The sequence below is a fragment of the Misgurnus anguillicaudatus genome, unplaced genomic scaffold, assembly GCF_027580225.2.
Source record: "Misgurnus anguillicaudatus unplaced genomic scaffold, ASM2758022v2 HiC_scaffold_31, whole genome shotgun sequence".
Classification (NCBI taxonomy): Eukaryota; Metazoa; Chordata; class Actinopteri; order Cypriniformes; family Cobitidae; genus Misgurnus; species Misgurnus anguillicaudatus.
This window is the reverse complement of record NW_027395281.1, coordinates 3,561,493-3,575,996: the sequence shown is the minus strand read 5'-3', so window position 1 is coordinate 3,575,996 and position 14,504 is coordinate 3,561,493. Positions and strand designations below refer to the sequence as shown.

Sequence of the window (14,504 nt, the reverse complement as noted above, 5' to 3'; positions counted from 1 at the left end):
TTCAGGGAACGAGGGTTACATCCGTAACCGAGACGTTTATTTGATTTAAATCAGTTTGTTTTTCCTTACTATTAATCTACAAGAAGCTTTTTTAAAAGCTTTTAAATGTGTAATGTTCAAATCTTTTTTGAATCTTTAAAATCGTGTTATATAATGTTGTTAGAGTAAATGATTATTAAACTGATAATATAAACTTCTGTCTCCAGATTATTACAGAGTCCTTCAGCAGAAGAAGCTCATCAGTATCTGAATGAAACTCTTGGTATAAATCCTTTACTCCAGAGAGATCTGAATCTGAATGATCATAAACTAAACAAGAAAAGAGTGAAACAGATCTGTGATCTTCTGAAGGATACACACTGTAGACTCAACACACTCAGGTGAAGATTTCATCTTTATTAACAATAAACACAAACACACACACACTCTAAAAAATGGTGGGTTGCATTTTTTAGAGTGCACACACACTCCGGGTCAGACTGTAAACCAAGGAATCCAAATATCCATCAGACAACGACGGTGATGACAGGAAACCTGTGGGGAGAGAGAAAACTTCACTTGATGATAAAGATTTCAATAATTTTCGACCTATTTCAACACTTCCTTTTATTACAAAAATGTTGGAGAAAACGGTTCTTAATCAACTTCAAACTTTTCTTAACTCAACTCAGATTTTTGACACTTTTCAGTCTGGTTTTAAACCTCTGCACAGCACGGAGCCTGCTTTATTAAAAGTGTCTAATGATATTCTGTTAGCGACTGATGCTGGTGGTGACCCTGTGATCCTAATACTCTTAGACTTAACCTCGGCTTTCGATACAGTTGATCATAAAACCCTCTTAGCTCGACTAGAATTTAATGTGGGCATCCAGGGAACTGTCCTTAGTTGGTTTAGGTCCTATTTAACAAATAGAAGTTTTTCCGTTAAACTCTGTAATTTTTCTTCCTCGCCAATCCAACTCTCATGTGGAGTGCCGCAGGGATCTATTCTGACTCCTATTCTCTTTTCTCTATATTTACTTCCTCTCGGCTCCATTTTCAGAAAACATGGTGTATCATTTCACTGTTATGCAGATGATACTCAAATTTATTTTCCTCTGAAACGCAACAAAGACTCTGCTGTTAATTCTCTTTCTGCATGCCTAGAGGAAGTAAAAATGTGGTTCTCTCAAAATTTCTTATTTTTGAATGAATCCAAAACCGAGGTTATTGTCTTTGGTCCCCATCAGTGTTGGGTAAGTTACTCAAAAAAAGTAATTAATTACTAGTTACTAATTACATCTTTAATAATGTAATTAGATTACTTTACAAATTACTCTATCCAAAAAGTATTTAATTACTTATTACTAATTACTTTCTAAATCCTATTTAGTACATGATACAAGGATAGGCTTGAAATGGCTCAAAAAAATAATATATAAAAGTACATCAATTATTCTGGTCCCACTTTAGGGTCCAATTATCTCCATTTACTAACTATTAACTACTTTTGCCTCAATATACTCCAAATACTGCTTATTAATACTAAAGAAGTTGTTAATTTTAAGTATTGGTAGAAATGGGGAGGGTAAAGGACGTAGAATAAGGTTTTGCAGAATCAGATATGTGCTAAGCATTAATAAACAGCCAGCATCTCAATAATATTAATGCTAATAATCAACCCGTAAATAGTGAGAATTTTAAACTTAAACCATGTTAAATCCACCTTTGTATTACAGTTAACATAATAGTTTTAGAGTCCATACACAGTATTTAGTTACATCAGAAGTAACTGTAATTAGATTACAAGAAAAATAAGAGTAATCCCTTACTTTACTTTTTCAAGGGAAAAGTAATTTAATTACAGTAACTAATTACTTAGTAACTAGTTACACCCAACACTGGTCCCCATGATAATTTTAATTGCAGTAGCATTGATCTGGACTATCCTCCTCCATTTTCTTCTTGCATTAAGAACTGAGGTGTTCTCTGGGACCACAACCTCAAATTTGATAAACAAATAAATGCATTGATTAGCTCCTGTTTTTTCCAGCTACGTCTTCTCTCTAAGGTCAGATCCTCTCTCTCTGAGAAAACCTTAGAGATCGCTGTCCATGCCCTCATTACATCGAGGTTGGATTATTGCAACTCCCTCTACTATGGCATATCCAAACATTCTATTGTTCGTCTCCAATTAGTACAGAATGCTGCTGCAAAGTTCCTCAAAAAAAACTTAAGTTTGATCATGTTTCACCAATCCTAAAATCATTGCATTGGTTACCGGTACATTTTAGAATTCAGTTTAAAATTCTTGTATTTGTTTTTAAATACATTCACAATCTGGCACCGACATATTTGTCTGACCTTCTCTGTCCTCATAATCCCTCACGAAACCTGAGGTCTGGATATCAGGGCCTTTTGTCTGCCCCTAGGGCACGGTTAAAGAAAAGAGGAGATAGATCTTTTGCGGTTACCGGGCCTAGGCTGTGGAACAGTCTCCCCATTTACATTAGAACAGCTAAATCTTTAAATGTTTTTAAATCCTCTCTTAAAACTTATTTTTTCTCTTTAGCTTTTAACTCAATGTGATCGCTTGCTATGGAATTGCCTTTTATTTCTGTTTTTCTTTTTATTGTCTATATTGTCCAGCCCCTTGGCCATCCCTGGTTGCTGTTTTTTAATGTGCTAAATAAATAAATACAAACTTGAAACTTGAGAGAGAGAGAGAGAGAGAGAGAGAGAGAGAGAGAGAGAGAGAGAGAGAGAGAGAGAGAGAGAAAGAAATTAGAGAATTTAAAAGCCTTTTATTAACGTGGCTCATGTTACAGTACACACTACATTATATGACAAGTTGCAGAACTTTGCAGAAACTTTAAAAAGTTTAAAAAGTTAGCCACCTAGTGGATAATAGCGGTATTGCGGAAAGACGGAAATTCTCGTCATTGGCGGGGAAGCGTTTTCTCTTGATTGACGAGATATCTCGTCAATGGCGGGGAAAGAGTTAAAGCAGCTTTACATTAATAGATAGGAAAAGCGTAAAAAAGCGATAAAGCGAAAATAAAGCGTTGTAATAATGTGACGTATACAGTAAAGTATTAAATTAAGCCAAAGATGGCGGACTCTGCAGGGGATGAAAAAACCCCTAGGAGAAAAACCTTCATGGCTAATCCAGGGGGAAAACTCCTAGGAGGAGAAAAACCCCTGAGAAAGATACATATATATTTATATATATAAATACTACTGGGGTATGTGAACAGCTAAGCGGATTAAACTGGTTCAGCCGGTGGTCGTTGGTCAGGCATCGGCTGGGCATCACATTGAAGGACAGTCAGTAGATCAGTGGTGTGATGACCTTCACAGCTGCAGGAACTGGGTCTGTTTGTCTCATTGTCCTCGGGGTCGAGGACGAGACAGGGAGAGAGAAACAGAATCCTATTAGCGTAGGGGCCGTTCACATGTAATGCAAAAAAGTCAACAAAAATACGAGATTTAACCAAATTAAAAAACAAAATTAGAATAGTGCAATAGTGAAGTGCACTTATGTGTTGCTGTTCTTGTGTTGCTATAATTATTTCTGTTGTTTACCTCATTTGTAAGTCGCTTTGGACAAAAGCATCTGCTAAATGTAAATGTTCCTGCTTATGTAAATAGCCAGTTTGGCTTGACCTAAGATGAACAGCTGACAGGTAAAGATTTTACTCTGCACAAACTGAAAACCAAAAATTAAAATCAACATTGTGAACATTCTATTGAAAGAAGAAAACAAAGATCTCAACCTGTCACATTCTTTAAAAGCATGAAAAACGGGTTCTCTTTTAAAACAAAAAGGATACTCATCACTAAAACCAGAATTAATAACTAAAATAAAGCATTTACCCCAATCGCACAGTGCAGTACCTTTCATTGTAAATCCCCAGCCCTTTTGGACAACGGGGGCTTATACAGGGTCTTCCACTCAGGTTTTACACTCTCCTCAGTATTAAGAAATTTATGCTATGGCCAGTGCTGCCAGATCTCGCGAGACAAATAAGCAACCAGGTCTGCGAAAACAAGCCCAAAACTAGCGACTTTTCTACGCCCCCCCCCCCCCCACCATGTCTGTAAGCCTCATTGAGGAGAACGGTGCTGCATTTCTTCATGTTTCTCTAGCATGTTGTACGAGGTCCGCATGGTGTGCACATATTTCACACTTAACTAATACTCAGACGTGAACACTACTTATGTATTTTTAATTTCTACATAAAAGTAAATATTTAAGTATTTGTATTTTATTCATGTTTTTCTTTGAAAAACCTACATTCCAAAGCATATTATCATAATTTTTACTCCACTACATTTCACAATTTCAAGTTTTTGGTTTATATTTAATATTTAAGTACATCTAGTATTTTTTTACTTTTACTTAAGTAAAAGTTATTTTGTACTTTTACTCAATTAAGTAAAAGTACACCATTTTTATGTAATTAGGTATTAAATCAATTTTAATATGCAATATAAAAGGAATACACAGTATGATACAACATTTTTTTAGTAATGTAAAGTAATTTTTTTCCCAAGACAAACACTCTTATAAAGCACAGATGCTTGGAAAATTTACTTTAAGTAGTGTCCACCTCTGCTGATACTCTGCACAGTGCTTTTGAGTCATCCCACATGACTGGTTGAATCCATTCTTTTACTCCCTTCTCTTTCTCCCAGTTCTTTCTTCTTTGTTATATTTTTCCCATATTTCGCCCACTTTGTCCCAGGCATTTGTTCCTCCAAAAACTCTCCTAAAGTCCCATCAGTCGCAACTGCTCTGCCTCCGATTGGCTAGTACTCGTTGCCATCTGGGTCAGAGCCAATTAGAAGCAGGATATGGGTGGGAAAAAACTCCTGTGTGTATGGGGAAAGGGGAGGAACAGAGAGAACAGGCTAGACAGACTCCTACGTTTAAATAACATATAGAAAATATCCGATTGACAACTTATTATGGAGCTGGGATCAAGCCCAAATAAGCAAGTACACTTAAGAAACAAGACCCAAAAAAAACCTACGACTACCAATATTTGTAAGTGACTTACAGAAAAATAAGCCCAAAGTCACGTATAATAAGCGGACTTGGCATCACTGGCCACAGCGTATCAATTCTACCATTTAAACTTTTTTATTGAAAACCTTAACACAAGCTTTATAAAAATCTTTTCTAGTGGCAGCATAAAAATTTCAACATACAAATTCTTCATGATTTAACAAAAAACATTACAGTCGTCCAACCTAGGGGAAAAATCAGAGATGGGAAAATCATCCATCGAACTGAACATTGTACATATTTCTTTTATGTTCCACCAATAACATTTTTCCTTATGTTGCAATAATGATTTCCATCCTCTCATCATTAGTCCAACTATTCGTGAGGATTTGACTTTCAAAATGTAAACCACTTGTTCAGTTCTTTTAAAGTCTATTCCAGTCACACAAATTAGATGTCCGAGTGTAACAATGCATTCGTTTCGTAAGACAATGTCCAGACCATGAAAAGTATGATTGTCCCTTGAAATGTCAAAACGAGCTCCATTGACTAAAGGTTCTTCCAAAAGCCATTGAAGGGAAAAAGTCGTTCCATCTCTCTTTAGATCAAGTAAACTCTATACCTTGAAAAGGTTCTGATAAAATACTGACAGTCCATTCAGCTTTACTTTAAGAGGATCCAAAAGAAAAAGGGCTTTGTTCAACTGATGGGCAAATATCACTGATAGCACTACATTCAGATAAACTATCATGTACATAAACTAAATTCAGAACATCTCAGATAAAACTTCTGCAGTGATTAGTTTTATAAAAAGCTGTTTCAGATGTCCATCGCCTGATCGTCTAGTTTCGGTTTTTAACGCATTTCTATAAGCACATATGAACTTTAAAAATACATCCCATATGGCGACCATGTGGTGAGTACTCCCGTCTCCGAGTAAACAATGCGCCGCTCATAAAAAACGGTGTCGCGTGTAAAGCGCAATGTATGGAATTGCGTTGCATGTAAACAATATATGGAATCATATTACAGCACACACTTAAAAGATCTTGCAGTGCAGGCTCACTGAAAGTTGCCATGAAGGATACGAAAGTGAATAACTGTGTTTAACACTGTACGACATGTAACAGTTATCTACCATTCTGCTGAGGTCGCTTATGTAGGCTGAACTGCACAAACCATAAGCATATTACATGATAGCAAATATAAATGAGGATAAATTACTTCAAGTATATATCCTCATCCAGTGCGTATTCCATTGTTCTTCTTCTAAGGTAACGTTAAAGATAAACGCTTCTCTTCCTCAATGTCCAGACATTAATGAAGATATTCCTCACATGTGTGTATAAAGTTTATCATCCAAACATGCAGTAAAGTCTGTAAATCTGATCTAACTTTATGCTTTGTGTTGTTATGGTTTGAACTGCTCGTCTGTTAATTACCATGTCAACAGCCGGTAATTTCAGGTGATCTGTGATTTATACAATTAAGGATCGTACGCACAGTTTTACAAATGAGGCCCCTGTTGTGCTGAGTGAGGGGAGAACCTGGCAAATATGTGACATACAAAGAGGACATCATTTAATATTATGGGTTTGAATGAAGAGGAAATGATGAATTGAAGTGTATTATTGTTGTGATGTTTTATTATTTGTCTTGTATTGAAATGAGTTCATGAATTAATCAAATCAGTCTTATAATACAGACCCATGATAAGAGTGTTGTGTGTTTGTAAATTATGTTTGTGTTGTATTGAAATAAGTTTATGAATGAAGTAAATAATACACACCCATTATAAAAGTGTTGTGTGTAAATGATGTTTGTGTTGTGTAATATTTCAGATTGAGTGGTTGTGGTCTTACAGAAGAAAGTTGTTCAGCTTTAGCTTCAGTTTTAAGATCAAAGTCCGGTCTAAAAGAGCTCGACATGAGCAACAATAAACTACAGGATTCCGGAGTCATTAAACTTCACAACGGATTACAAAATACAAACTGTCAACTACACAAACTCAGGTAACAACATTACATCAAGAAATTACTCTGTGTGGGATTATTAAAGATTTTAAAGGACAAGTTGGGTATTTCACACTTAAAGCCCTGTTTTCAGATTGTTTATGATGAAATAGAACGGTTTTGACTGAAATTTGGACATATGCGGCCTTCCTAATCCTTCCTTAAATGCATTGAACTTTCATTTACAAAGACGTGAAACTCAGCGAGTGGTCAGGGGTGTTCACTGGTATGCTCACACAAAAATCGCTGCAAAATACGCATTCCAACAGGTTTTATCGTAGTTTTTGTCCAACTCCATTGACTTGTATTAGATGTGCTGTGAGGTACGGTATTACTCCACGCTGGGAACTTTGTTTGTATTCTTGCAATTGGCAAAGGTGAATTAGCGCCACTAACTGGGCTGGAGTGTCTATTATTCAAGCTCTAAGCGGAAGAATGTACGGGTGTGAGGCGTTTGGAAAAATAGGTCCACAAGTTAACAACGAATGCTAAAACAGCTGTTGGAAAGCATCTTTTGCAGCGATTTTTGTGTGAGCATATCAGTGAAACACCCCTGACCACTCGGTGAGTTTCACGTCTTTGTAAAAGAAAGTTTAATGCATTTTAGGAAGGATTGTTCCAGTGCACCTATAAACCCATTGTAGAGGTGGGAGGTGAAACAACAAACACCCGAAAATTCTCGGGGCAGCCGCATATGTCGAAATTTCGGTCAAAACCGTTTTATTTCATCATAAACAATCTGAAAACAGGGCTTTAAGTGTAAAATACCCAACTTGTCCTTTAAAAGATGAAAAACTTTCTGTTTTTTACAATTAAATCAATGTAAATTACTGTCTGTCCAAACATGAGATGAGACATGATCTAAGTGCAGATAGTGATGTTAAATATAATCCAATAAACATAATACATGGTATGATGACATTCATGGCCTTGACATTAAGACAGCACATACAACTACATGCAATAACCAACAGAAGACAATGGATACATGAGGGCAATATATACAGACTGTCACACAATGAAAACAGAAGATCCCAGTGCGGATAACAGAAGATTTATTTAAACAATAATGTGTGTAAAATGACAGAAGCACGTCTGGGCTCAAAGCCACACCAAGGCAGACGGCTGGGAGTGGGGAGCACACACGGGCACTGGGGCGATGAACCACACACGTTCGGGCTCCGGCCAGACAACGAACGGTGGGAGAGAGTATAAATATGGCCAGAACACCTCACGCAGGGAGAGTCGAAGTCAACCCGGCAGCTGGCTCACGAGACAGGTGGTAGAGGGAAATCCTGTGGCGGGCAGAGAGAGAGAGAGCGTTAGTGGTGCTGACGAGAGAAGCTGGACAGCTCCAGAGATGAAGGACTCCTCCAGTGGACAGCAACTAAGCTGCAATGAGCGACCGCAGTAACAAGTGATTGACCAGTCTATTAATCCAACTGAGGTTGAAGACAGTCCGTAACAGGCAGCAGAGAAACAGTCCAGTGAGCCGAAGGTATAAACAAAATCCCAGCGAAACTTCCTGGACAGCAGAGAGCACAAATTAAAGAAAAAAATAATCCAAACTAGAAACGAACACAGGACAAGACTAGAAACTAGCGATGCTAGTAATGGCGAGAACATACACAGACGAACTTGCAAAGAACAAACACACACACACGGATTAAATACTAAACCGATTGGGCATCAAATGAATATCAGGTGAGAGACGCACGTGAAAGAAATGACACTAATGACACCCGTGACAGAGCCGTGTGAAACAGTCAACACAGAAACATGAACAGAGAAACAAAAATACAGCAGTCACAAAAACCAAAGTCACGACAGGACCCCCCCCCCCACGACCGCCCCCAGGCGGTCCATGGGAGGGCTCACCTCGTCGCCGACGGAAGTCCACAATCAGGTCAGGGTCCAAGATGTCCCGGGCCGGTACCCAACACCTGTCCTCCGGACCATAGCCCTCCCAATCCACTAAATACTGAAAACCCCTGCCCCGCCGACGCACATCTAAAAGGGATCTAACAGTAAAAACTGGGGCATCGTCCAGAAGCTGCGGGGTGGGAGGGGTGGGAGCAGAAGGGACAGGGTTAAGGGGAGAAAAGAAAACAGGCTTCAGTTTTGACACATGAAAAACTGGATGAACCCCGACCGAGAGCAGGAGGCAATCTGAGCTTAACCGTCACCGGGTTAATAACCTTTTCAATACTGTATGGCCCAAGGAATCGAGGTGCCAGCTTACGGGATGGCCCTCGGAGAGACAGATCCTTGGAAGAAAGCCATACCTTCTGCCCACAGATAAAACGGGGCGCGGGTCTACGGTGACGATCAGCCGCGGCTTTGGTCCGTCTGGAGGTCCTGAGTAATGTATTTCTAGCCCTCCTCCAGGTGCGTCTGCAACATCGAACAAAGGCTAGCGCAGACGGGACCACCGCATCGAGTTCCTGATCTGGGAAAAGAGGGGGCTGAAACCCCATGGAAGCCTCAAACGGAGACATCTTATGGGAAGAAACAGGAAGAGAGTTATGTGCATATTCTACCCAGGGTAACTGTTGGCACCAAGAGCTCGGATATTGAGATGTCAGACAGCGGAGCGCACGACCAAGATCCTGGTTAGCCCGTTCACATTGCCCGTTGGTCTGTGGATGATAACCTGAAGACAAGCTGGCTGTGGAGCCGATCTGTCTACAGAACTCTTGCCAAAAACGGGAGATAAATTGAGGACCCCTATCAGAAACTACGTCAGAAGGCAGACCATGTAAGCGAAAGACGTGTTCTATCATAATCTGAGCCGTCTCCTTGGCAGAAGGAAGCTTGGGCAGAGGGACAAAATGCGCTGCCTTAGAGAAGCGATCGACAATGGTCAAAATTACAGTGTTACTTCTAGAACTGGGTAAATTGGTAACAAAATCAATGGCTATGTGAGACCAGGGACGGGAAGGGACAGATAAGGGCTTAAGCAGACCTACTGGGGCTTGATGAGAAGCCTTATTGCGAGCACAAACCTGACAGGCTAACACAAACTGTCTGACATCGGAACTCATAGAGGGCCACCAAAATCGCTGACGGACGGCAGCCAGCGATCTCCGAACCCCAGGATGACAGACTAACTTGGATTCGTGACCCCACCGGATGACCTCGGAACGGAGCGATTTAGGAACCCAAAGCAGACCCGCTGGGCACCCCTCTGGCACTTCCCCCTCTCGTCCGGCCTCTCTCACCCGCTGTTCGATGCCCCAACGCAGAGCGCCCACCACTCGCCCTTCCGGAAGAATGGTTTCGTCTCTGACAGAATCGGAAACATCGAACAAGCGAGAGAGAGCATCGGGTTTAGTGTTCTTTGAACCAGGCCGGTACGAGAGGACGAAGTTAAACCGGTCAAAGAAAAGTGCCCAGCGAGCCTGGCGAGACGTTAACCTTCTGGCTGAACGGATATACTCTAAATTTTTATGATCCGTCCAGACCAGAAAGGGTTCCGAGGTCCCCTCCAACCTGTGACGCCACTCACCCAAAGCCAATCTGACGGCCAGCAGCTCCCGATTACCTATGTCATAGTTCCGTTCCGCAGGGTTAAGCCGGTGTGAGAAGAAAGCGCAAGGATGCACCTTGCCATCCTTACGTGATCGCTGAGACAGAACGGCACCAACCCCAACATCTGAAGCATCCACCTCAACAATGAACTGGGAGGTAGGATCTGGAATAGAAAGAACAGGAGCAGTGATAAACCGGTACTTTAAATTATCAAAGGCTTCCTGAGCCTCCTTACCCCAGACAAACCTCTCCTTAGTGGAGGTGAGAGCCGTAAGGATTTGAGCAATTCGACCAAAGTTTCTAATGAATCGCCGGTAAAAATTGGCGAACCCTAAGAAACGCAGTAATGCCTTACGAGAGTCGGGGACAGGCCACTTAGCCACCGTTCTGACTTTATCTGGATCGGGACGAATCTCACCCTCGGCTATCACGAAACCCAGAAACGAAACCGACCTCTTATGAAACTCGCACTTCTCCGCCTTCACATATAACTTGTTCTCAAGCAAGCGGCGTAAGACTCGGCGGACATGCTGAGTGTGTTCCTGCATGGAGGAAGAAAAGATGAGAATATCATCAATGTACACAAAGACAAACTTGTTAATCATGTCTCTCAGCACATCATTAACCAAAGTCTGGAAGACAGACGGAGCGTTACAAAGCCCGAAAGGGATAACGCAGTACTCAAAGTGACCAGTAGGGGTATTAAATGCTGTCTTCCACTCATCGCCCTCTCTTATGCGCAATAAAAGATAGGCGTTGCGCAAATCTAGCTTAGTGAAGAACCGCGCTCCCTGCAAACGCTCAAAAGCAGAAGACATTAAAGGAAGAGGGTACCTATTCTTAACAGTAATGTCATTCAAACCCCTATAATCAATACAGGGACGTAGGGAGCCATCCTTTTTTTAAACAAAAAAAACCCCCGCCCCTGCGGGACAGGTGGAGGGACGGATGAGACCAGCACGAAGGGCATCACTAATATAACGGTCCATAGCCTCTCTCTCCGGACCAGACAAAGAATAAAGTCTACCTTTAGGCGGAGAAGTGTCTGGGAGAAGTTCAATAGAACAGTCGTATGACCGGTGGGGAGGAAGGGAGGTGGCCCGGGCTTTACTGAACACCTGACCGATATCGGCATATTCCGCCGGAACCCCGGTCAAATCAACCGCCGAAACCTGAGGGAGAGAAGAAACAGAACCCGAAGCAGCAGAACCAAGACAAGACACATGACACGACTGAGACCAAGCTAAAATGACATTGAGTTGCCAATCAACGTGGGGATTGTGTTGTGCCAACCATGCATGCCCTAAAATAATGGGTGAGAGCGAGGCATGAAGGATGTACAACACAATCTCCTCACGATGATTGCCAGAAATAAAAAGACTTACAGAAGGAGTGCAGTGCGTGATCTGTGCCATCTGCTGACCTCTGATGGACCAGACATCCAGTGGAACCTTTAAAGGAACAGCAGGAATGCCGCACTCGCGAGCCAATTCCTCACTAATAAAGTTGCCCTCAGCGCCCGAATCGAGCAACACAGTAGTGGAATGATCGAGGCCAGCAAAAGACAGGGTGACAGGAAGCTGAGTGCATGAAGTCGGGGAGGATTTCCTTGAAGTGGCGCCCACCTGGACTCCCCGGTTCACTGATGGGCGGTCCCTTTTACCGGACAGGCTATGGCAAAGTGTCCCGGCTTGCCGCAATAAAGACACAGGGAGTTCTGAAGGCGACGCTCTCTCTCTCTCTGCAAAAGTCGCATTCTACCCAACTGCATGGGCTCAGTCTCCGTAGTTAAAGGAACACTGCTCTGACTGGACTGAGAGATCTCACTCTGATGGACACGATGACGCAGTGTGTGGCGTTGATCGCGAAACAGCATCCGAGCTTCCACCCTCAGTGCTAACTCGATGATGCCGTCAAGAGTGTGGGGCAAATCGTGGGTTGCAATCTCATCCTGAATGTTGTCTCTGAGACCCTCAAGAAATTGTGCCCAGAGTGCCGGCTCGTTCCAGCTGCAGGCTGCTGCCAAGGTGTTAAACTGGATGGAATAGTCAGTGACGGAGCTAGCTCCCTGCGTGAGGCAGGCCAGCCGGGCAGCGGCGGCATCTCCGCGAGCCGAACGGTCAAAGAGCTTCACCATCTCCTCACGGAACTCCTCAAAAGAATGGCAGCAAGGATCCTGGGCGTCCCAAACAGCGGTGCCCCACTGGCGTGCTCTCCCAACCAACAGGGTGATAACATAGGCGATCCGAGTGCGCTCAGTCGCATAGCGACGAGGCTGGAGGGCAAATACCAGTGAACACTGGGACAGGAACGCCCGACAGGAGGAGGGGTCACCGTCGTAAGGTGGAGGGTTGGCGGCATGGGCTCCGAATCTCGGGAATGATGAGTCCGGTCAAGACGTGACGAAAACTCATTAAAACGAGCGGACAAATCCTCCATTTCCCGGGCTGTTGTAGTGAGCTGATCGGTGTGTCTACCCAGCCAAGCCCCTTGCTGAGCGATCGCTGAACGAACGGAATCTGCATCTGCGGGATCCATGATGGCAAGTTCGTTGTGTCACACAATGAAAACAGAAGATCCCAGTGCGGATAACAGAAGATTTATTTAAACAATAATGTGTGTAAAATGACAGAAGCACGTCTGGGCTCAAAGCCACACCAAGGCAGACGGCTGGGAGTGGGGAGCACACACGGGCACTGGGGCGATGAACCACACACGTTCGGGCTCCGGCCTGACAACAAACGGTGGGAGAGAGTATAAATATGGCCAGAACACCTCACGCAGGGAGAGTCGAAGTCAACCCGACAGCTGGCTCACGAGACAGGTGGTAGAGGGAAATCCTGCGGCGGGCAGAGAGAGAGAGAGAGCGTTAGTGGTGCTGACGAGAGAAGCTGGACAGCTCCAGAGATGAAGGACTCCTCCAGTGGACAGCAACTAAGCCGCAATGAGCGACCGCAGTAACAAGTGATTGACCAGTCTATTAATCCAACTGAGGTTGAAGACAGTCCGTAACAGGCAGCAGAGAAACAGTCCAGTGAGCTGAAGGTATAAACAAAATCCCAGCGAAACTTCCTGGACAGCAGAGAGCACAAATTAAAGAAAAAAATAATCCAAACTAGAAACGAACACAGGACAAGACTAGAAACTAGCGATGCTAGTAATGGCGAGAACATACACAGACGAACTTGCAAAGAACAAACACACACACACGGATTAAATACTAAACCGATTGGGCATCAAATGAATATCAGGTGAGAGACGCAGGTGAAAGAAATGACACTAATGACACCCGTGACAGAGCCGCGCATGTGTGAAACAGTCAACACAGAAACATGAACAAAGAAACAAAAATACAGCAGTCACAAAAACCAAAGTCACGACACAGACAGTGAACAAATGAAAACATGACAATGGATGTGAATATTAATAAAACTTGTCTTCTCTAGACTTTCAGACTGTAGTATTGGAGAAGAAGGTTATGTTGCTTTATGTTCAGCTGTAAGATCAAACCCATCACATCTGACAGAGCTGGATCTCAGTGGAAATGATCCTGGAGAATCAGGAGTCAAACACATCTATGATTTAAAACAAGATCAAAACTGTGCACTCAAGAAAGTCAGGTGAGCTGTGAATTAAAATAATACAAAATACAGGATAATCATTTTTATAGATTGTTGTTCAGGTTAAAAAGAACAATATAGAGCAGTGGTTCTCAAATCCAGTCCTCGGGGACCCCCCTCCCAGAACATTGAAGATGTCTCCCTATATAAAACACCTGATTCAGTTCATCAGCTTGTAAGTGTGTTAATTAAGGAAAAGTTTCAAACATTCTGGAAGGAGCCTAATTATTGGAATCAGGTGTTTCATATAAGGAGACATCTAAAACATTCTGGGAGGGGGGGCTGAGGACTGGAGTTGAGAACCACTGATATAGAGTATGTACACGTACCAAGTTTTGGGCGTGTGTGCGA

General features: G+C 42.4%; 2 protein-coding genes across 16 annotated transcripts in view; both read left to right on the top strand.

Annotated features, from left to right (window-relative positions):
- Positions 1–14,504, top strand: part of LOC129452697 (NACHT, LRR and PYD domains-containing protein 3) — a 224,675-nt gene that overhangs the window by 38,872 nt on the left and 171,299 nt on the right. The gene's annotated exons all lie outside the window — the stretch shown is intronic.
- Positions 1–14,504, top strand: part of LOC129454094 (uncharacterized) — a 476,448-nt gene that overhangs the window by 443,765 nt on the left and 18,179 nt on the right. For 11 of the 14 annotated variants that reach the window (XM_073865347.1, XM_073865342.1, XM_073865343.1 and 8 more), the window contains 3 exons: positions 207–380; positions 6,832–7,002; positions 13,980–14,153. In XM_073865347.1, the coding sequence (XP_073721448.1) occupies positions 207–380; positions 6,832–7,002; positions 13,980–14,153 (519 nt within the window). Of the gene's footprint in view, positions 1–206; positions 381–455; positions 6,810–6,831; positions 7,003–13,979; positions 14,154–14,504 lie in introns of those variants that run through there. The other 3 variants (XM_073865351.1, XM_073865345.1, XM_073865349.1) reach the window with 2 other exon arrangements.